Source organism: Nuphar pumila, chromosome 3, assembly GCF_984573655.1.
Source record: "Nuphar pumila chromosome 3, dmNupPumi1.hap1.1, whole genome shotgun sequence".
NCBI classification, from domain to species: domain Eukaryota; kingdom Viridiplantae; phylum Streptophyta; class Magnoliopsida; order Nymphaeales; family Nymphaeaceae; genus Nuphar; species Nuphar pumila.
The window spans coordinates 112,419,767-112,442,872 of record NC_143251.1 but is presented as its reverse complement, the minus strand read 5'-3'; the positions used below and the strand labels follow the sequence as shown (position 1 = coordinate 112,442,872).

The window sequence follows — 23,106 nt, the reverse complement described above, 5'->3', positions numbered from 1 at the left end:
TGATTAAATTATTTTTGTATCTATTTTGATTAAAGAAATATGTTTTGGTTTAGATGTCATACAATGAGATGCTCAAGTCAATAGATGCATTGATCAGAGAAGTTGAACAACTCTAATCAATGGTCCAGAACATGAATTATAGGGTGGGTAGGTTGGCTTACAAAAGCACCAACCTAGGACAACGTTATAACAGAATGGAATGCCATCAAGCTCACTCGGGTCAAATGTGCCCATGGGATCCTTATGATTATATCTTTTGTGGTGAGGTTGGCCATTCTGTGAAAGAATACTATCCTAAATAAGGTCACAAAAAGGACAACTGTCCGTGCAAGGCCTGGAGGATGAAGCTTCCTCCATATGAGGTCTTCCTGATATATTTGGCACTACAACCTCACCCCCTCTCCTCCACTCATGGTTAGGTGCACGAGTATTGTGAGGAACAGTGCTAAGTAGTACTCAGTCTGTTTGTAGAGGGGGGGGGGGGGGTGAGTAGAGAATACAAGGATTTTGATGCTTTTTGTAGAGTTGGCAAACTCTTATCTAGTAGGTTTAACCTTTTATAAAATCAACCAACAATGTTGAGTTTTTGTAAAAATGCTTCGTAGTATATATAAATGTTGCTTCACTTGTTTGCCATGATTATTTTAAAATCTCGACTTATACGTCCTTTGGTGCGACTAAAGGATGATGCAAAGTACAAATAACAAATCACCTAATAAATGGTCTGAATAATGGGGATTCATCATGGACTCCCTCAACACCCTGGCCAACGCTATCCAAAGTCAAGTTCATTCTCAAATAGATCAGACTGCAACTATGGAGGTGAACCATCATTGAGGCATAATTACTTATGGAATTTTTTGAAACTAGATCCCCTGGTCTTCATTGGCAAGGCCAATCTGAAGCTCACCGAAAACTGGGTTGAGGAGATGAAGCGAGCATTTCAGGTACTGTCGGCACCAGAGGAAAAGAAGATAATTTTTGATATATATCGGCTTAAGGATAATGCCCAAAAATGGTGGGTTGTAACTCAGGGCATCCATTTTTCGGGAGTAACATTTATCCCTTGAGAAGCTTTTTGTAGTACCTTTCTGGCAAACTATTTTTCTTCATGTGCACAAGATATGAAGAAGATACAATTTTTGGAGTTATGCCAAGGTAGCTTGAGTCTGGTAGATTACATCATAAAGTTTCAAAATTTGGAACGATACTACCCCAGCCTGTTCGAAGATGATCGTGAGCGGGCTGAGAAATTCATTCAAGGACTGAAGGAAGGACTCTGTCATCGAGTCATGACCAGTATGCCCTCAACTTTCTCTGCAGCAGTTGCGGTTGCCACCATTTTAAATGATGATTAGGAACGAGTTAAGGGTGGACAAGACAAAAAGTCTACTCAATATGGTGGAGGCAACAAATGACAAGTTGCTGATTGTAAAATGCAAGGACCCCCATTCAAGAAGCAAAATAGAAGAATCGAGCCACAACAACCGCCAAACCAAATATGCCTGAAGTGCAACTATGTTCATCCTAGACAGCCATGCCTCCGAGACATTGGAGGTTGTTTATACTGCAGAAAGATGGGACATTATGCCCAAAATTATTGCAAGGCAGTAGATTGACAGAAAAGAACCGCAATTGAAGGTCATCAGCAACAACAATAATAACCTTAGCAACAACCATAAAGAAAAGTATTTGACCGTGTCTACGCCACCATGACAGAACAAGTAGAGAATAGCGAATAGACACTCTAATGGTCGTACGTTAAGACTTTTTATGATTTAGTATAAATTTTGCCAGACAAAAGTTTATCAATGAAATCACATATAAAATTTTGTTCAACTCACTGTTTAGCTCAAAACTTTTCTTAAAAACTCATTATGAGTTGTCTTAATCATTTTAAGACCTTATATGTTTGGGTACACACACATGTTGGGCATCCTTGTTAATCCTGATTAACTTAGACTACATTATCTATAGATAACCTTTAAAGAAAATTTTGTGGATGAAATTAATTTAAGAGGGGTAAGATGTAAGACCCAAGATTTAAAAAAAAACGTATCAAATCCAATCGGATCTGGTTCCCAACCCATGCGATACATGGGCTATTTAAACCCCCACAGGGGGGTTTCTCTTTACGAAAAGAGGAAACCCCCTTGCACGCTCTCTCTCCCTCTCCCTCCCCCTGCACTCTCTCCCTCCTTGACTCTGGCACTAGCTCACCGGTGATTCGTTGGTGCAGCCAACCTCCCAGGTATGCACCCCTCTCTGCTTCCCTGCTCTCTCTCTCCCCTTTTCCTTTTCTCTTTGATTGATGTCTGCAAAAGGGCGCCAACCCTCCTGCTCTCTCTCCCTTCCCTTTTCTCTCTGTTTGATGCTGGTAGGAGGGCACCATCCCTCTTGCCCCCTCTCTATTTCCCTATAAATCAAGGCAGAGGAGGGGCGCCTCCCCTTCTTCCCTCCCTCTTTCTTTTGATGACAACAAGAGGGTAGCTCCCTCCTGCCCCCTCTCTCTCTTTTGACAATAGCAGAAGGGCAGCACCCTCCTGCCCTTCATCTTCTCTTGATGGTAGCAGGAGGGCAGCACCCTCCTGCCCTCTCTCTTCTTTTGACGACAGCAGAAGAACAACACCTTCATGTTCTCTATTTTTGACCGCAGTAGCAGTAGAGCAAAGCCCTCCTACCCAGCCATGCTGGGTAGGCCCGACCGAGTTAAGCTCAATCATTACTGAGCCCAGCTAGGTCTCCACTTTCTGATGGTTGGACGCAGCCGAGCTGAGCCCGACTAGCATCGAGCACAGCTTAATTCACCCTTGACATGAGCCTGGATCAGCCGGTCGACTCAAACTAGGTTTGGGTTTGACCCCTGCGACGTAAGCATCACTTATTTCAATGATTTAAAAAGGATTCATCATTTTTTCAGCACGATAAAATACCGTTTAGCGTATCCCATCGGCGCAACGAACGCAACATGCACACCAAGTCATGAGCTCTTGAAAACCTATGCTCAGAATCGTCTGCGAGTCTGACAATCTTTGAGGTAGGGGAAAGTTGCATACGAGGACAATGGCAGAACACTACTAACATATATATATATATATATATATATATATATATATATATATATATATATATATATATATATATACACCCCTGCGACGTAAGCATCACTTATTTCAATGATTTAAAAAGGTTTCATCATTTTTTTTGCAGCACAATAAAATACCTTTTAGCGTATCCCATCGGCGCAACGAACATGACATGCACACCAAGGCACGAGCCCTTGAAAACCTATGCTCAGAATCGTCTGTGAGTCCAACAATCTTTGAGGTAGGGGAAAGTTGCATACAAGGAGAATGGCAGAACACTTCTAATTTATGTACATATATACATACTTTTAACTCAAAAACACAGTTTTGCGTATTCTTGTCTATTTAAATTTATGTCATTTACTTTACCGTAGCAATGTTACGTGCATAGGCTACTACTTATGTAATTTATTTAGCCGATATACGATTTTGTGCATCGTAAATTGCTTACGTAATTTATTTAGCTCGATGTGTGGTTTCACACATCGAGTCTTACTTTATGTCATTTACTTTGTCGCCGCGCTGTTACGTGAACAAGCTACTGCTTATGCAATTTATTTAGCTCGATATATGGTTTTGCATATTGAGATGTGCTTTATGTCATTTACTTGTTGCCGCGTTGTCACATGCACATGCTACTGCTTATGCAATTTATTTAGCCGATGTACGATTGCGTATATCATGCATCACTTATGCAATTATTTAGCTCGATGTGTGGTTTTGCACATCGAGTATGGCTTTATGTCATTTATATTGTTGTCACGCTGTAATATGTATTGGCTTATGTTTTGATATATATATATATATATATATATATATATATATATATATATTATATGCATATATATAACATTATAAGGTATACAGTTTTACATACTCCTGCCTACCTTGCCTCACGCTTGCTTTTAAAGACGCAAATTTGTGCATGCTCGTAAAGTCTTTAAAGAAAAAGGAAATTTCATGCCAGATTCCAATGTTTGTAATATTTGTTGTTTCGAAAAGCAAAAATAAATATCTGGTGGTTGCTTATTCGCAACCAAGTCTTTACCTCAACCCTGTGTAGCTCTAAGAGGTACGTATGGTCTTTTGTTTTGACATCCGAAATGACTCAGATACTCCTGGCCTAAAACATGAGATTTTGAGATTTTTAAATAGCATTGGGGTTTCTTTCTAAAAAATTGATACCCCTCTCATCGTAACGTTACTATCAGACATGCATGACATGTTAGTACTATGATGATTGGATGAGAGGTTTATAGTTACCTCATAGCGTATAAATGCAAAATGATAAAAAGAAAATCACATAAATAGTGATAATCAAAACTTTGAGATTTATAAATAATGTTGGGGTTTCTTTCTGAGAAACTGAAACCCCTCTCACCGTAACAGTACTATCAGACATGCAAGACATATTAGTACTATGATGATTGGATGAGAGGTTTGTGGTAATCTCATAGCATGCAAATGTATAATGATGAAAATGAAATCACATAAATGATGATAATCGCCTTCACAGGAAAGATGCTCGAGTTGGTTTGAAAGACCAGAGCATGTAGAATGGGTCGTCAGTTAAAATAAAACCTGACATACCCATTCATCTCTTTGGTTCCGTCAAGAGAGAGGATAAGATGATATAAAAACTCTGATGGATAGGTTGTTAACAACTACACTCCTTGAGTAGCAATTGAACTCGGTGTCCCCGGTCATCAGAGTTAGGAGACTGAGATACCAAAAATTATCCTAGGTGGTAGGTCCCAATGACTTTTGTAGAAGTATGGATGCATTCCCTTGAACGAGTGTCCTTTGGAGAATTCTCTCTTGGTCATTGGCCATCCTATTAGGAGCAGACTCAGCTAGTTGTTCGAGGTATCAAAATACATAGAATCACAAATCCTTGGGCAATCTCAGTTGTCTCTATATTTTTCCTGTGCATACCCTCAGGGCAGTTAATATCAAAATAAGATTATCATGCTCATTTTGCTTATTATAAACAACACATCATGAAAGGGACAACGCATATGTTAGTTTTGTTCTTAATTTTTATATCTATACACCTACCAAATTTTCATTAATCTGACTTGTTTCATGGGTACAGGTGATGACTAGGTCTCAGAATGACAGGTGATGGTGCGATAACGTGATGATATCAAGATGAGACTCTTTTTCTGATGTTTCGCTCTTGAGGATATTTCTTGTAATTTGGAATAAGGGTTTCTTTGAAATTCTACTTTTTGTATAAACTTTAAAACATCATTGTGAATCTATTTGGTTTCAATGAATGTATGGAGTTACAAATCCATTGTGCAAAGGAAATGTTTGCCTGTAATGCGCCCTAGGTCTGTTGACTTATTATTTTAAGCATCATTTTTCGCTGAACTGCTATTTTAAACTTTGAAAAAGGAATGATTACAAAGCTTTCAATTTTTCTAAAAAGTTACAAGTCTGGGATTTTGGGGGCATTACATCAAAGTATCATTCACAACAACTGGTATCAGAGCCTCAATTCAGAGGGAAGAGTTAGAGTAATGACTGTAGAATAAGGAAATATGAAGATTGACAGGTTCGATGGCAAGGACTTCAGTTTTTCAAAGATGCAAATTGAAGATTATCTATATCAGAAGAAGTTACATCAGCCTTTTCTTGTAAGCAATCCAGAGGATATGGAGTAAAAAGATTGTGATATGTTAGATAGATAGGCATTGAGAGTTATGAGAGTTATTTGATTGACATTGGCTCGAAATATCATGTTCAATATAAAAAATGAGAAGACCACAACTAGTCTCTTGAAGGCCCTCTCAAATATGTATGAGAAACCATCAACGTTGAATAAGGTATTTCTATTGTGCCATTTATTTAATCTAAAGATGGTTGAAGGTGCTTCTGTTGCAGATCATATCAATGAATTCAATGTCATTACGAGCTAGTTGAGTTCGGTAGACATCAAATTTGAAAATAAATTCTGAGCATTAATTATGTTGTCCTCTCTATCGAATAGTTAGTGACTATGACTGTTGTGAGCAGTTCTTTTGTTTCAAACAAGTTGAAGTTGAACTAAGTCTAAGACCTGATTCTAAGTGAAGATGTTTGCAGAAGAGAATCAGGTGAATCATTGAGTTTTGTCTTGAACACTGAAGGTAGAGGAAGAATAAATCAGTAAGGTCAATATCATAACAGATCTAAGTCTGCGAGAATGAGTTAGTTTAGATCCCAAAATAAGCAAGAGGATCCCAGTTGTTGGAACTGCGAGAAGAAAGGGCACTTGAAGAGAGATTGTAGGGTGCCTAAGAACCAAAATAAAAAACAAAATGAACAATCCACCAACATAACAGAGGCAGTGATGTCCTAATTCTGAGTGTTGACAACCCTCATTGAATCCTATATCTTGGATTCTGGAGCATCTTTTCATTTCACCTCATGCGGAGAAGGTATGCGAAATTATGTTGCTAAAAATTTTAAAACAGTTTATCTAGTCAGTGATAAACCTTTAGATATTGTGGCAAACCGTGATGTCCCTAATGTCATCTTGTGGAAGTTGCATAACGTCAAGCATGTTCCAAGCTTAAGGGGAAATATAATCTATGTGGGACAACATGATGATGAATGATACATTACAACCTTTATAGGTGGATCTTAGAAATTGCCAAAAGTGATATGATTATGGCAAGAGGCAACAAGATGGGTACCCTTTATACGATCATGAATATGAGAAACATTATGACAGTCACTTATTTAACCCTTGATTCTAAAATCTGGCACTATAGACTTGGGCATATGAGTGAGAAATAGATAGAGATTTTTTCATGAGAGAAGTTATCAGGCTTAGGATGTTAGTATTTATGAGGATTGTATTTTTAGAAGGCAATAAAGGGTTAATTTTTTGAAGATTGAAAGGACACCAAAGACAAGAAAGTTGGAGCTTGTACATACATACGTATGGGGGTCCTGCTCCTGTACCATCTATTGGAGGTTCACACTATTATGTTACATTAATTAATGACTACTCAGAGGTATATATTTATTTTCTCAAAAATAAATTTGATGTATTCTCCATTTTTATGAAGTGGAAAAGTCAAGTTGAAAATGAGTCGAGTGCAAAAATAAAGTGTTTAAGGTTTGATAATGGGGGTGAGTACAATAACAAAGAATTCAAGGAGTTTTGTGCAGTAAGTGAGATTCAAATAAAAAATATAGTTCCAAGAACCCCACAACAAAATGGAGTTGCTTAACGCATAAATAAAACCTTGAATGAATGAGCCAGAAGCATGAGGAAACATGATGGATTACCTAAAATGTTTTGGGCAGAAGCAGTGAGCACAACAACGTACTTGATTAATCGAGGGCCTTATGTTCCTTTAGCCTTCGACTATCAAAGTCACCATTGACAGACAAAGGTAAATCTGCCATACGAGAAAATTTTCAATTGTGTTTCATATGTGCATATAGATTCTGATGACAAGGATAAGCTGAATCCAAAGTTTAAGAATTTTTTTTTATTGGATATGTAATGACCAAACAAGATCATAAGAAAAAGAGATGTTATATTTAATGAAAATGTCTTGTATAAAAACAAATATGTTGCAAAATATGACAATGCAAGAAAGGGTGAGCAGGTTGAATTGGAGGAGATCTCTGAACATGATATGACAAGGAGAATTTAGGAGAATCCTGAAAACATTGTGCAACAACCAGGACCTAGCACACCTGAGATTCAACTAAAAAGATCGTCTAGAGCTTCTTGACCTACTCAGTGATATTCTCCTTCTTTGCATTACTTACAATTGACTGATGGAGGTGAGCCTGAATATTTCAATGAAGCAATGCTGATTAATTATCATCTCCACTGAGAGTCAGCCACGAAAGAAGAGATTGACTCATTGCAAACAAATTAAACATGGGTGCTAACTCAACTACCAAGGGGCAAAAAACACTTTATAATAAATTGGCCTATCGAATTAAAGAATAACATGATGACAACAAGAGATACAAAGTTAGATTGGTTGTGAAAGGTTTTTAATAGAAGAAAGGATCTAACATTTAAGAAATCAACAAATTAAACAAACAATTACTATTATGGCCCAATTTTCAAGATCCACACTGTAATACCTATAAATTTCTTTATAATTATTTAAATAAATAAAGATAAGTTATTATCTTTTATTTATTTAAATATGCTTATGAATTATACTTTATGAGGTACATTGATTGGAAATGAAATTTTAGGTGATTTAAATTTTTGTTGAAAGTTAAAATGAAATTCAAATTTAACTTTGAAGTAAAAATTATGTAAATTGGAATTTAACCATAATTCAAATTTTATTTGGGTTTAGAATTGATTTCCCTTAAATTTAGCTTTAGTATGTGGGTTGTATCCAAATTAGGTTAAAAAAATTATTGAATTTAGATTTGGTTTGAAATCCAGGACTTAATATGGATCCAAGATCCATTTTAGAAATATTAGATTTTTTTCTTAAAAAATTAATAAATATATTAATTAATGTAAAAAAGAAAGTTAGCCTAAGAGGGTGGGACACCCCCCTAGGTGGGCCCACTCCTCTTGGATGAACATTGGTTTCCAAAAGAAAGAAAGAAAGAAAGTTTGAAAAGTCCAACTTGTGTTGGATTTTGAAAAGAGAAAAAGTCCAAGAAGGGGGGGGGGGGGGTGGACGACTCACCCTCTTTCCTTAGTATTTTGGGCAAGTAAGGCAAGCCTTAGCCTTGCCTTGGCTATAAGAAGAGATACAAAGAGGGGTGCCCCACTCCTTTGGAAATCTCTCTCTCTCTCTCTCTCATTCATCAAGCCTCAGAGGAGATTCCAGCAGTCATTGAAGTTGTTTGTGGAGGTTTCATTAAGAGGAAGAGATGTCTAATCTGTTAGAACTCTCATTCGAGGTAGGTACCTCTATCGTATAGGCTCAAAATGGATTTTAGGTACGTAGGGAATGCAAAATCAAGATCCATGGTGGATCAACCATAGATCTTGCATTAGAGAGGTTTTAAATATTTGTATATGACATACCTCATGCTGATATATTTCAAAAATTTCCATTTCTTTGAAAATGAGATTCGGTTTGGGGTTTTATCAAAATTGGGTTGGGGAAAAATCATGTAGTTTTATAGGATAGATGCAAATCAATTTTTAGTATGCATGTTTACTGATTTGTATGCATCATTGGATGAGTTAAGATGTTGAAATTGATGTGAATGCTGGTTCAATACATATGGAAAAAAATTTAGTCTTATTAAATTTTATGTGGGTTTATAAAAAAATGTTTTTTCAAAGATGTGTTTTAGATCTTGGTAAAAACATGAATTTGGTTATGCTTTAATGTTTGTGTTGATTTCTAATCTATGTTAGAGCATCATGAGTGTTTTAATATATGTGTACCATGTATAGAAATCCATAAATAGAGTCATTTGCATAAGTATTTTCATGTTTATGCTTTAATTCAGAAAATTGGATACGTGTTGGTATTTCCTAACTGAACAACGTCGATAGGAAAATCATAACGCTCAAACGAATTAGATTCTAATGAAACCCTTTTGTGTGGGTTGTGTAGACATATATATAAAGTCCCAGTAAATAGGGCTTGGTCAGAAAGCCTATCGTTTGAGAGTTATAGTTTATGTAACACAAACCAAGAAACCTGGCCTGTGTGCAAAATCGGATCTGGTATGTCCTACCGTGAAAAATTAAATAAATTTGTTTTATGGATTTTTCAGTTGATTTTTGGATATGTGTTGTTAGACATCTCAAAACTGCAAAAAATAAGGAAAAAATTATAACTCTTGCCAATAAGTATCAGAACTTTATCCAAGTTGGTGAGAATCTATTACTTACAGGAAACCAGGACCTGTGTAATTCCCTAATAGAAGTTTGGTCTAGAATAAATTTAAAAATATTGGCAATGAGTTTTGCAACAAGAATAGATTTGGTTAAAAGGTAACATTATCAGAAAATTTGAAAAAATTATAGGCCTTTGGATAGGGTTTGAATAATTGTTTCTTCAAGGAACATAATTTTGCACTTGTGTCTTTTGACAGAAAAACCAATTTCAGACCAGGAATTTCTATAGTAAAAATGTAAAAGGTTTTCTAAATCTGTAAATTGGAAATGTTAAGAGACACTTGTACGCGTTACCTAGAATTTTTGATTGACTATTAGAGCTCTATATCAATTGTGGCAGAACCTGTAACAGCAGGGTAATTTCTGCTTATTATTTTAAGTATGCTTTGTGATCCTATGTGATTCAATGCCTATCATGCTCACATGCACATAGTCAATGTATGAGTCTATGTACAATCTATGAAATGTGTAAAATTGATATATGACATCATGATAAGTGTATGCATGATGATTATGATGAATGTCATGTTACTTGATGTGATGAATTATGATGAGATAAGCCATGTATGATGATAAATTGCATGAATAATGCATAAATGGTTTACGTATAGGCATGGGTATCATGCATTATGTTGAAAGATGTATGTAAATCATGTGAGATGGAACATGGGTGAGGGACCCTATGTGCACATGGCTCGAGAATAAGCCTAGGTTTGGTGGAACCATTGCGGTGTTTGTGTATACCCTGTAATGAATAATTCTAATACATGCACATGCACTCTTTAACCTCAAGAAAGGTATGACTCAAGGGTACTCCTGAGGGGAGTATGTTACCGCGAGTTTGGCTCGAGGGTATCCTGGAATGGAGATATGTTACCAAGGGATTAGTTTGAATGAGCTGATATTTATCTTGCATTGTAATAAGAGCATCCTGAAGGGGCTCGGGCTGGAGGCCGTTGGTGCTGAGACACTTGAGTTGACTTGTAAGTTTAATTAATCAACACTAAGTACTCATTGAAATCAGTGTCTACCTTAGAGAGGGTAGTCGGTACACACAATCGAGGAAATAAATGATTAATTTGAAGAGCGATCCATCTCCTCGGTTTTCCATCCTCAGCGTAGGAAACCAGGACTACCTGATAAGGCCTAGGTAGGTAGTTCCACGACTCTGTAGAGTAGGAATCGATTCCTTTGACCACTGGAGTGTCTCTCGATGGTTGGCCGATTCAGTGGGTGTTTGCAAATCTTTCTAAGTCTATGGGACTAATAAAATATATGGCATAACAAACCTCCTATCGGATTGATTAGATCAAAGTCGAGTCCCTAAGAGTGTACCCTTACAGGGTGAGAAAAAAAAACAATGCATTAGAGAGGAGGTTCACCTAGTTCACGTTCCACATGTTGAGATGTATGAAATGATTGTATGCAATAGTGCACGATCTTGATTACTAACAAGTTTGAATGCAGGTATTATGCTAAAGAGTAAGTTAATGTTGTTCATTTACTTGTATGCTCAAATGTGTGTGTAGATAATTTGGATATATGATATATACTTGATTGATATGTGCATTGAATACTTTGTGTATTTCAAATTTATTTCTTTATTTATATGGCAGAGTGTTACCGACTGGGGCATGGTTTGACACCCTACTTTTACTATTTTTCAGGTAATGGGTAAGTTGATGATGCAGTACGCTTGTAGTGGTGCCAAGACTAGGGATGGCAGTGGACTGGGGCGGGGCAGGGGACAAGGTCTCCACCCTGCCTTGTTTCAAAATCCGAACCTTCATCCCTGCCTCCCTCCCCGCACGGGAATGGATTTCAACCTCCACCCTCGCCTCCATCCCCAGTCCAAACGGGGGTGAGGTGGGGCGGGGCCCTGTTTCCCCTTAGTCTATAGTCATACCTTAAAGGATTGGGGACAAGGCGGGGCGGGGTTGGGCTAGGCGGAGATTGGGATGGGGATGGGTCGGGGCAGAGAAAAGCTTAAGTCCATCCCCGCACGGGGGTAGATTTTAACCTTCATCCCTGCCTCCATCCCCGTTTCATGCCCTTCATCCTCGGTCCAAACAGGGCGAGGTGGGGCGAAGCCCTGTTGTCCCCCGATCCACTGCCATCCCTAGCCAAGACAAATGTCATCGCTATCTTCTTGAATACTTGGCTCATGTTTTGGCTCTTGAGCATTTTAGATATTTTAATAATGTATTAAGATTCTGATTTTATTATTATTGAACATTAAATTAATGAATGGTTTGTTTAGGACTCTATTTCAATCATTTATGTGTTGTAGTTTGATTGTAACCCGCCCAAGTATATTTGGGTTTGCAAATGGCTTGGATAGCACTTCCGTTGGTTTTAAAAAAAATCTCTTAAATTTCTCAATATAAATTTGGGGCATTACACACACTCCAAATCCCAAACATCACCTCATGCCCATAGGGGGCGATTCTAACTTGTGTGTGGGGTCTATTATATTGATGTAGAATCTTATGTGATAGAATATAGTATAAAAAAAGTCAATGAACACATGTCCATGCCAGAAGGAAGGACAACTTGACACATATCCATGTTAGAACCAAGAAGAGCCACCCACGGGGCCCACATAGGGGGCGTGAACCAGGAAACCAACATAGGACGTCCCCCACTTCTAGAAGCTTTTTGGATCTTTCAAAAAATTAATTAATCATTAATTAGTTAGAGTCTTAATTATTTCTCTTTCTTAATTGTTTAAGAGTTTCAATTAATGTAGGAGTCCTAATAGAAATTGGCCTCTAGGAGCCTCTCTCTTATTAGGTTTCTTGTTCTTGATAGAATTCTTTGTGAAGTTATATTTGGTTTAGGATTAAACAACAGGCCTCCACTATATAAATAGGGGGTTGGAGAACCAAATTGAATTATGAAAATATATTGAAGTTTCTCAAGCTCTCTCTTTCTCTCCCTCTAGCCGTCCCCCTCTCTCAGAACGATTCTCTTTCACTCACTTTTCTCTCTCTTCCCTCCTGGACGTCCCTACCTCTTTGACTTCTTCCTCTCCTCTTTCTCTTAATCTCACCTGGTATTTCGTCTGTTGTGGTGGATCCACCCTACGCAAATGGCCCAAGCCCTTCATAAGTTCCTTTCAAAGACTCAAGAAGGCTACACTGCCCGAGAAAGTCGTTAGTTGTGGTTTTGTTGTACCACCTTCTTCGAAGCCCAACTCAAGTAACCAACCCTCTAAACCTCTGATAATAATATCTAATACCTGTAACTAGACCTTAGGTTGTGTTATCTTGTTTTTTATAGCCTTAGATCTAAGTTTGTATCTACCAATTAACCCGAAACAACAATGTTGTAACACCCCAAAAATTCAAACTTTTTTGGCAGAAGAATATTTCATTAAGCTATACAACATCAAATGGTCTGTTGTATGATAAACACAGGGTTACAATTAAGGGATGACGATGAGGTATCACCCCCCAAAAGAACTTTTGAACAAAAAAAGACTGCTGAAATCCCAACAGAAGTGTATTTAAAATTGTAGGATTCTTAACTAGCATAGGTACTACGATTTCCAATCCACCATAGATATGTCCCCAGCCACTTCTTGTGTGTTTTGCAGAATACCTCCCATTTCATCTGCTGCACTATACGATCAGGCCAATCGCTCTTATTTATGAAAATGTGTTGATTACGCTCGAACCAAATGAAGTACCAAGCTAACAATAACCAACAACGCCAAACGAACAACCATTTGACACCCTTATGCCTGATGAATTCCGTTGTTAAAACTTGTCTTGGGAAAAGTATATAAGTCCAAGAAGGGATTAAATCATCCCAAAGCCTCAGAATGACCAACTTTGTGAATGTGCAATCCAAAACAAGTGTTGTAATTATTCTACATGATTCAAGCAAAGTGAACACCTGCTGGCTAGGTGAATCCCCCGACATTGCAGCCTTTCCTCTGAAAGCACCTTCTCATGTAATATTAACCATGCTATCAAAGAACCTTGCAAAGGTAACCCACCCCCCATAAGGACCTTCTTTGCATCCAAATAGGGGAAGGAGTACCCATAGCTGTATAAAAAGAGGTAACCAAAAATTAACCATCATTAGACAAGGTCCATATAATATTATCCTCAAGATTGGACAAGGAGAATGAATTTTGATCCGTCATAAGGGTACACCATTGTTGGAGCGCCACCTATGTGGGGTTTCTTCTTAACACCATATTCCAATTGGGTGGAGTATGGGTGTAAAAATCTTTTACTTTTTTTAATTTATGGCATACAACATAATAAAGCTCTGTAAATTCTTCTCGAAGCAAGAGCTTAGCCCACCACTTATCTTGCCAAAAGAAAGTATGAGAACTATTACCAACTCTGATTTTGATAAATTAACAAAATAGTTCGATGACCGACATCCACCTCTTCCAGATTCCCAAACCACCTCTCCATTTATAGGTCTCCGACCAGTCCCAAGGTCAATCACCCAACTCATATTTTTCCACAAAGACAGTCGAAATGTTACCCTCTTTTTTGCAAATAAGCCACACCCATTTGGCAATTAGGGCCAAATTAAATTTATGAATATCTTGAATGCCCAAGCAACCAAATTTTAATGGCCTCGAAATGACCTCCCAACCCACTAAGGCCCTCGAGTTGCCATCTAATTTTTCCTACCAAATGAAGTTCTGAAAGATCTTAATAAATCCTTTCTCCACCTTTTTAAGCATTTTAAAGATCTTAATAAAATGGAGAACCATGGTAGATATACTAAACTTTATCAAATTGATACGACCCGCCCGAGATGGTAGTCGTGCCGCATAAGATTGAGTTCTAGACCTTGCCTTGTTTTCCACCTTCCCTCAATGAAGTTCACAAGAGACTCCCAACTATAACGGTAAGCCCAAGTATGACATGGATAGAGAACCCATTTCATAATCAAAGATAGTACAAGCCAAGCTTTGCAAATCCCTAGATGGGTCATTGAGAGCCAAAACTTGACACTTACCCACATTTATTTTCAAACCCGACACCTCCCCAAAACATCTAAGGAGCACCCAAATAGCAAGCATATTTTATTCACTAGCTTCCCCAAATACCATTAAATCATCTGCAAGCAATAAATGGTTAAATTGAACTTGAAATCTTGCAACCGTGTACCAAACCTGCATTTTCACCGAGTCAATCATGACTGAAAGGCCTTTCAAGGACAAAATGAATAGAAGGGGGGATAGGGGATCCCCTTGCCTCAATCCTTTCTTGGGTTTGAAAGGTATACCCTTCTCCCCATTTATTGAAACAACAATAGAGGCCGCATGCAAAAGACCCTCTATCCAAGATAACCACTTAATGCCAAAATTCATAAATCTTAAACAATTCAACATAAAATTCTAATCAAGAGAGTCAAATGCATTCCCAAGATCAATCTTTAAAATGAATGAAGGCTTACCTACAAGTTTGTTGTAATGAGTGGCTTCATGTGCCATTATACACGCCTCATGCAATCTCCTTCCTTAAATAAGAGTGTGTTGTGAAGGGGAAACAAGCTTGCTGATGTGACTCTTCAACCTAGTAGCCAACACCTTAGAAATAATTTTGAAGCATGTATTAATCAATGATATGGGCTGAAAGCGAGAAATGTCATCTGCATCGTCTTCCTTAGGAATAAAAATGAGAGTTGATCATTCCATAATAGCCAAAATCTTGGCATTAACATAAAACTCCTTCGTTAGTGAAAATAAGTCCTTAACGCAGTCTCAAATTTCCTTGGAAAACTCAATAGGGAACCCATCCAAATCGGGTGTCTTGCCTGAAGGTAGAGACCAAACCACTCCCTTAACCACCTCCACGCTTAAAACACCCTCCATGAAATCTCAACCAGCCTCACTTAGTTTTTGAAAATCCATATGGGAAATGTCATAAGAACTCATTATGGATTTAGAATAATTGGAAGCCATGTTAAACATTTCGGGCCCCTCCCATACTTGGCCTTCTATAGATAATGACAATTTTATTTTTCCGCAACCGTGTAGAAGCTCTCATATGGAAATACTTTGTGTTCATTTCCTCGGACCGTAGCCAATTAGCCTTGGCTCTTTGTTTCCATCGCAAATTCTCTCTCACCCTCCATTTGCTTATTTGTTTAATTAATTGCTCTCTTTTAGATTTTAGTGAGGCGGCTCCCAAATCATCAGTCACTCTTTCCTCCAAAGATTGGAGAGATGCCAGTTGTTGCTCCCAATCCTTAAGATCCACAAACTTGGCAGCTTGATTGGTCTTACTCCAATCAATTAACTTGCTGTGAATAAAAGCCAACTTAAAGATCATATATATACACTGTGCTTCCCACCTATTCGACGATGGTATTGACCTCCACCATTCATGAATCAAATCAAATACATCTGGGACTGTGAACCACCAAAGTTCCAAGCGGAACCCCTTAGTCGCAAAAGACCCCATCTCACCCCAGGTGAACCACCAAATGGGCGCCTGATCTGAAATGACAATGGGATCAGACCAAGCTCTCATGTCATGAAGTTGTTGTAGCATGGGCGAGGAGATAATGAATCGATCTAACTTACGCAAGATCGGGAGAGTGTTCTTGTTAGACCAAGTGAAGTGTTGCCCTTGCAAAGGCAAATCCGATAGATTCCCACAATCCAAGAATGATGCAAACTCACGCATGTTGCGAGTATACTGCTGCATCCTATTTGAGTCCTCCATACGAAGAATTGAGTTGAAGTCACCTCCCACACACCAACACTGTGTTGCATGGACCACCACCTCACTTCCAATCTGTTTAAGTTCCTCCCAAAAAGACTTTTTTCGATCATTAGTGTATATTCCATGATAAAATCCTCATTGATAAACTGACTTTTGCCCCTATTATCCTTACGCATCCCACCAGCAGATGCAGGCCACCAAATCACAAATGTTTTTCGGACCTCATGCGCATCCTCACATGCTTATTTTTTAAGTCTGCAGTTATTTTTAATCGAGTGGATGACTGCAGATTTAGTTTCACAGCCATGAGAGTACTCTACAGTGTACATAAATCTTCTTCTGAGTCCTCACACACCTCCCTGCATGCCCAACAGTTCATGTCGAACCTCAAGCAGAGAAGGAACCGTGGGAGAGGACTGTCCCGATTCTGAACTACCCTGTATAGGACCGGCTGACATATTTGTGTCAGGGTTATTCACACTAGTAACAATCGAGTTATTCCCTGAATCCTCCCCAACCTCCGACTGTGAAGGGGAGGACGATATGCAGATTGTGCATCCAGCACCATGTCCTACAGGCACTGTTGAAGCTGGATCAGACCCTGGTGTAACTTGATACTCGAGACCGGTATAACCCGACCCACGATTCTGTCTTGAACCGGGTCGAACTCTGGATCCTTGTGCGAAGTACGCACCAAACCCGAAAGTACAAAACCTGGTTGTGTACTGGGGTCGGGTACTGGATCCTCTACCGACCCGACTCCTACTTGACCCACCCCATAAATTCAAATCCCCTCTCGTAACAGCCTGAGAGGGAGGAGAAAACGACTGGGTGCTTACCTTTTTGGGGGATGAAACCCATCTTGGCAAGAAGCAAGGGATGAACGCCACATGTCAGACTCCCTCCAAGAGCCATAAGATGTCAGCTTCTGCCGTTGGAATGCTCCAATAGCAGCTCAAGGATTCCTCTCCCTTGTAAGCATGTTGCTTCAAATGATGTCCCAACTGTATCGAGATGGCCAAGGCTGCACGATTTCCTTGATTATCCCCCCCCCCTACCAACGCCCATCATTAGGAGTATCCACAACATGCATAACTGCTTGCCCTGACCAATAAGATGCATTGCCTTTCCAGCTCCTGTTGCCACTTGGCATAGACGATTCCTATCCTTAGCAATAGACGTCTCACCGGAAATGTAGCATGTCTTGCCGAAAATATCAGTTTGACTATCGTCGACGGCTCGACCAACCTAACGTTTTGGTATACTGTGTGGAAGGTAGGGATGATCTTACTCGTCCACATTGTTGACCCAAGTTTTCCGGCAAGAAACATCGGAAGGAGCCAAAGAATATAGTCCCATCGTTGGTTGAAGGATTTCCTAGCGAGTGAACCCCCATAGCAGGTTCCAATAGATTTACCTTGTCCGGATGAATGTGGGTAGCCGCAGGTGAATAGACTCATGCAGTAGACTGAGTCAGCCTTGTCTTCAGAAACTCGCACATCTGACAATGAATCCTTCTCCTAAAATTCTTGTATGAGCAGGTGGTGCAAGCCCAGTCACTGGAAAAAACCCTCCAGGTTAATCATACGAGCTCGTCTCTCCCTCTTTTTGGCGTGTTTTGACATGAATCTGGTCTACCCTACATCCCTCGCCGAAGCAGCCACGTTCGTCCCACATGGCATTGCAAATAGGTGCGGGTGACAATCGATACCATCGAATCCACACCATGCACAATAACTTTGAGTCCAGGCTGTTTGAATGCCGCACAGCTTTGACACCACCAGTCTCCGTCCCTATTTCGCAACTTATTGATGGTTTGCATGAGTCTCATTTTAGCACATCTCCTCTACTAACGAGTTTGTGGGGGTTATGCAATGAATTTTACATAACTCAGTTCCATTATATTGAGGACTCGTTAAGCGCCATTCCATTTCAAGGTTTCTGGCTGTACGCAACGGACAATGGCACGACCCAAAATTCTTTGAAGTTCACTGGATCAATGTGATGGAGAGAGGATCGAAGGTTCTTTAAGACCTTTGTGTTAATGTCTTTCTCTGACGCCAGTGCAGACACCCCATTCTCTATTTAATATCTGCCTTCGTCTCCCCCATGAAATAGCCAGAAGTTAAAGAGACGACCCCCTGAACTGCGCCATACGGTCTTCCTTGCCATGCTGTCCGAGAGAGGAGCACCTCCCTCTTCTCTCGTTCACATTGCATAGCATTTGTTGCGAGGCCACGTACCCACCAATACTGCCTCAGCATATGATAAGTTGGGCCTGAGCTCCGCTGTAACACTATTCCTCTTCAATTGGGAAAGGAGTATGTTGATGATACCATCCATCAACACACGATGTCTCCATTGTTGTTGCCCTCGAAAACTTCCAGTCCCCATCGACCTCACCTCCATCTGCGAGGGTTGGGGACTCCATCTGCGAGGCTCAGGCTTGGGCCTAAGGCGGTGATCGACGCGGGTGGAAAACAAGAGCAAATCACTTTCTCCCCAAAAAATTCTAACTTGATTTTTTTTTTAAATGATAAATGATCTTTCAATTCAAAGAAATAACACAACAAAAAAATATTTAGGTGATCTAAGTTACCCAATCTTGGGAGGGTTACAAGAAACCATACCACTGTAAGTGTTTGGATTCCAAACTTATTGGATTTGGGGCCAACTCATACACACAGTCTTAACAAAAAATTTATGAATTCATTTCAAACTATTATTGAATTAAAATTGTTAAACATCAAAGTTTATATTTTGAAAACATCCAAAACAATAACAAGAACAAGAACTAAGAAGATAGAATGTGGTGTCAGGACTCCATCACCTCATGTCACCTGCAGCCTCTAGTCATCTCCTAAAAATGATAAAGTAAAAAGGGTCATACTCATCAAGTCTAGTAGGTTAACCATAACCCTACAATAAATGTAGACAAACAAAACATACATAACAACATCTTTATCATGACACATATTTGTAATGCAATCATAAATAGGATGTCTATAGCATGCAGAAAGCTCAAGACGTGCAAATATCCAATTAGAAGTGTTTGCATAATTAGGGCATGTGTTCAGTTTAGTATAAAGAAAACTGATCTTTGTATAAGGTTATTGCATTTTTTATTACCACTGTCATTGGGCATGCGTGAGAAATCATCAAGACAGAGGAGACCATAAGGGATGTTTATTATGTTATTTATATTAATTTTCTCAAGTGACTCACTGAATCAGATTTCTAAGCGAACAAAGCTTGTCTGGAAGAACACCCTGCAAAGGCCACAGAAGATTTAAGATGCATCCAATGCTAACTGCAATAGTCAAGGAAATATACCACCTAGGATAAAATTTGGTAGTTTCAGGTCTCATACCTTCTGAGGATTGTAGACTAAGTGAGTTGCAATTCAAAAATACTCTTACTTAACATTTTCTCAATAGTGATGTCACTCAGGGCTGTACCACATACTCTCTTCAGGGTAAACCATAAATTTGAATGGGTTACTAGGACCTATTTATTACATGGTATATATTTTACCAAGTATGTCTGATCCTAATAGGTCACATGCGTACTAGGGGTGGCAATTTCTGACACGACCCGCCAACCCGACCCGCCAACCCGATTCTTAGGCGGGTTCGGGTTCGGGTTTGGCTTAAACGGGTTCGTGTCGTAAACGGGTCAACCCACTTAACTTGTTTATTAAACGGGTCGGGTTCGTGTTAGGGGTATGTCAACCCGCCAACCCGTTTAATAAACACCAAGAGTCCAAGACCATATCTGCCATTAACCAAAAATGTAGGGAGAAAAAAGAAAACACACTAAAACAAGCCGCGAGAAGACATGGCATTAATTTTTTCTGCCCTGCACTGCAGTAAATTTGCAGCTTTTGCTCCTTTTCGTGTGCTTCCACCGGAAGATACATGGTATTGGTATACCACCATGGATGGTCGCTCTTCGGCTCGTTCCTGAGCCCATACTCGCAGGGATCCCCCCGCGTGCTCACCCTCCTGGTGAGCGGCGTGACCATCCCCCATGGCCAGAACCACCTGATCCACAACGCCTTTGCCGGTGGCTCCCCTGAGACCGACTTCTACAAGGACTCGCACAAGGACATCACCGCCGTCCACGGCACCCCCAGGCTCACCCTTGACCCACTCCACAACTGCACGGGGATCGCAGCGATCGCAGCCCTCCGGGACCTCGGTGTTCAATCCGTCGGCATCTCGGTTTTGCTGGAGAAGGGGCTCCCTCTCGGCAACGGCCTCGGCTCGAGCGCAGCCACCACCGTCGCCGTCGCCTTTGCCGGTGGCTCCTTTGAGACCGACTTCTACAAGGACTCGCACGAGGACATCACCGCCGTCCACGGCACCCCCAGGCTCACCCTTGACCCACTCCATAACTGCACGGGAATCGCAGCAATCGTAGCCCTCTGGGACCTCGGTGTTCGATCCGTCGGCATCTCGGTTTTGTTGGAGAAGGGGCTCCCTCTCGGCAACGACCTCGGCTCGAGCACAACCACCACCGTCGTCGTCGCCTTTGCCGTGAACGCCCTCTTCGACCTCGCCAACCCGTTTACCCGAACCCAACCCACCAGCTAACCCGTTTACCCGACCCGACCCGTTCATTAAACGGGTTAACCGTGTCGTGTCGGGTTACCCGTTTAATAAATGGGTCGGGTTCGTGTTTGCCACAACCGACCCGTTTAATAAATGAGTCGGGTTCGTGTTGAGGTATGCTGACCCGCCAACCCGCCGACACGACCCACCAACCCGACCCGATTGCCACCCCTAATGCGTACTATCATTTCAGGTAGGTATGTTGTTCATATTTTGGTATGTCCTAACCCATTCAGTGTGTTTTGGTGCCTTTGATCATTGGAGCATTTCACCAATAAAGGTGAATCTATCATTTTATATGTGCATATATTATTCAAAAATGGTGCATTATTCACACTTCTTGGGTTCTTGTTAACCCTAACTCATTTAAGAACAACATATAATTAAGCTGGCATCGTGCTGTCGTCGGGTCCTTGGCAATCCTATGATGAAATCTATCGAAATATCATCCCGCTTTCACTCTAGGATATCTAGTGGCTGCAAAAGTCCACCAGGTTTCTCGTACTCGATCTTCACCTGTTGACAGGTGAAACATCGAGATATGAACTCAGTGATGTCCTGCTTTATCCCATTCCACCAATAAGTCTTCTGAAGATCTTTGAACATCTTGGTGGAGCCAGGGTAAACAAAATATCTAGACCTATGGGCCTTGCTCATCATCTCCTCCTGCAGTACCTTTGAGACCCACCATCTGTCTCTGAACATGATGGTCCCATCCTCCGCTCGACGAAACTGTGCATCTGGCTTCTGGGTACTCACGCATATCCTCTCAAAACCAGAATCGACTGACTGAAGCTCCTCGATCCGATCTATAATCTCTAGTTGTGCCTGCATCCCAACATAAAGGATGCATCCTAAGTCATCAGCAAAAGGCTGTCAACGGACAAACTCCTCGATCAGATCCCAATTGCACCCTATCAGACTAGCTGTCGTGACCGACGTCTTCTTGCTAAGTGCATCTACCACAACATTTGTCTTACCAGGGTGGTAGGCGATAGAAAAGTCATAGTCTTTCAAGAACTCTAACTACCTACGCTGCCTCAAATTCAAATCACGCTAAGTGAATATGTACTTGAGGCTCTTGTGATTAGAGAGGACCTCAAATTGCTCTCCATAGAGGCAATGACATCAAATCTTTAGTGCAAAGACCACTGCAACTAACTCTAAGTTGTGCGTGAGGTAGTTCTTTTCGTTCACCTTCAGTTGCCGAGAAGTGTACGTGATAACCTTTCTGTGATGTATAAGAACACAACCTAGTCTAGTCCCTGAAGCATCGTTGTACACTACAAATCCACCCATCCCAGAAGGCAACACTAAAACTCGAGCCATGGTCAACCTCTTCTTCAGTTCTTGAAAGCACTCCTTGCATCGAGGTGACCAATCAAACTTCACCCCTTTCTGCAATAGTCGGGTCATCGAGGCAACTATATGTGAGAAGTCTTAGATAAATCAAGGGTATTATCCTGCCAATCCCAAGAAACTCTTGATGTCTATCACAGTCTTCGACTGCTCCCATGACAATATGGCCTCCACCTAGGTTGGATCAACCTCAAAGCCGTTCATAGAGATCATGTGGTCGAGAAACTTCACCCTATCAAGCCAAAACTCACACTTTAAGAACTTAGCGTAAAGTTGATGTTCTCTCAGTGTCTACAATATGATTCGCAGATGCTCTCGGTGCTCCTCCACGCTCTCCAAGTATATAAGAATGTCATCAATGAATATGATGACAAAAGAGTTCAGCCATAAACTGAAGACCTGATTCATGAGGTCCATAAAGGTTACAGGGGCATTGGTGAGTTCAAAAGACATCACCAGAAATTCGTAATGCCTATATCTGAACCTGAATGTAGTCTTTG

At 40.2% G+C, this 23,106-nt stretch overlaps 1 protein-coding gene across 1 annotated transcript; it reads right to left on the bottom strand.

Annotated features, from left to right (window-relative positions):
• Positions 1-21,703: 21,703 nt before the first annotated feature.
• On the bottom strand, positions 21,704-22,663 carry LOC149843328 (uncharacterized). Its single transcript, XM_090000887.1, has 2 exons — positions 22,445-22,663; positions 21,704-22,075 (listed from the first exon to the last, which is right to left on the bottom strand). The coding sequence occupies exons 1-2, from the start codon at positions 22,661-22,663 to the stop codon at positions 21,704-21,706; spliced, it is 591 nt and encodes a 196-aa protein (XP_089857013.1).
• Between the last annotated feature and the right edge of the window lie 443 nt (positions 22,664-23,106).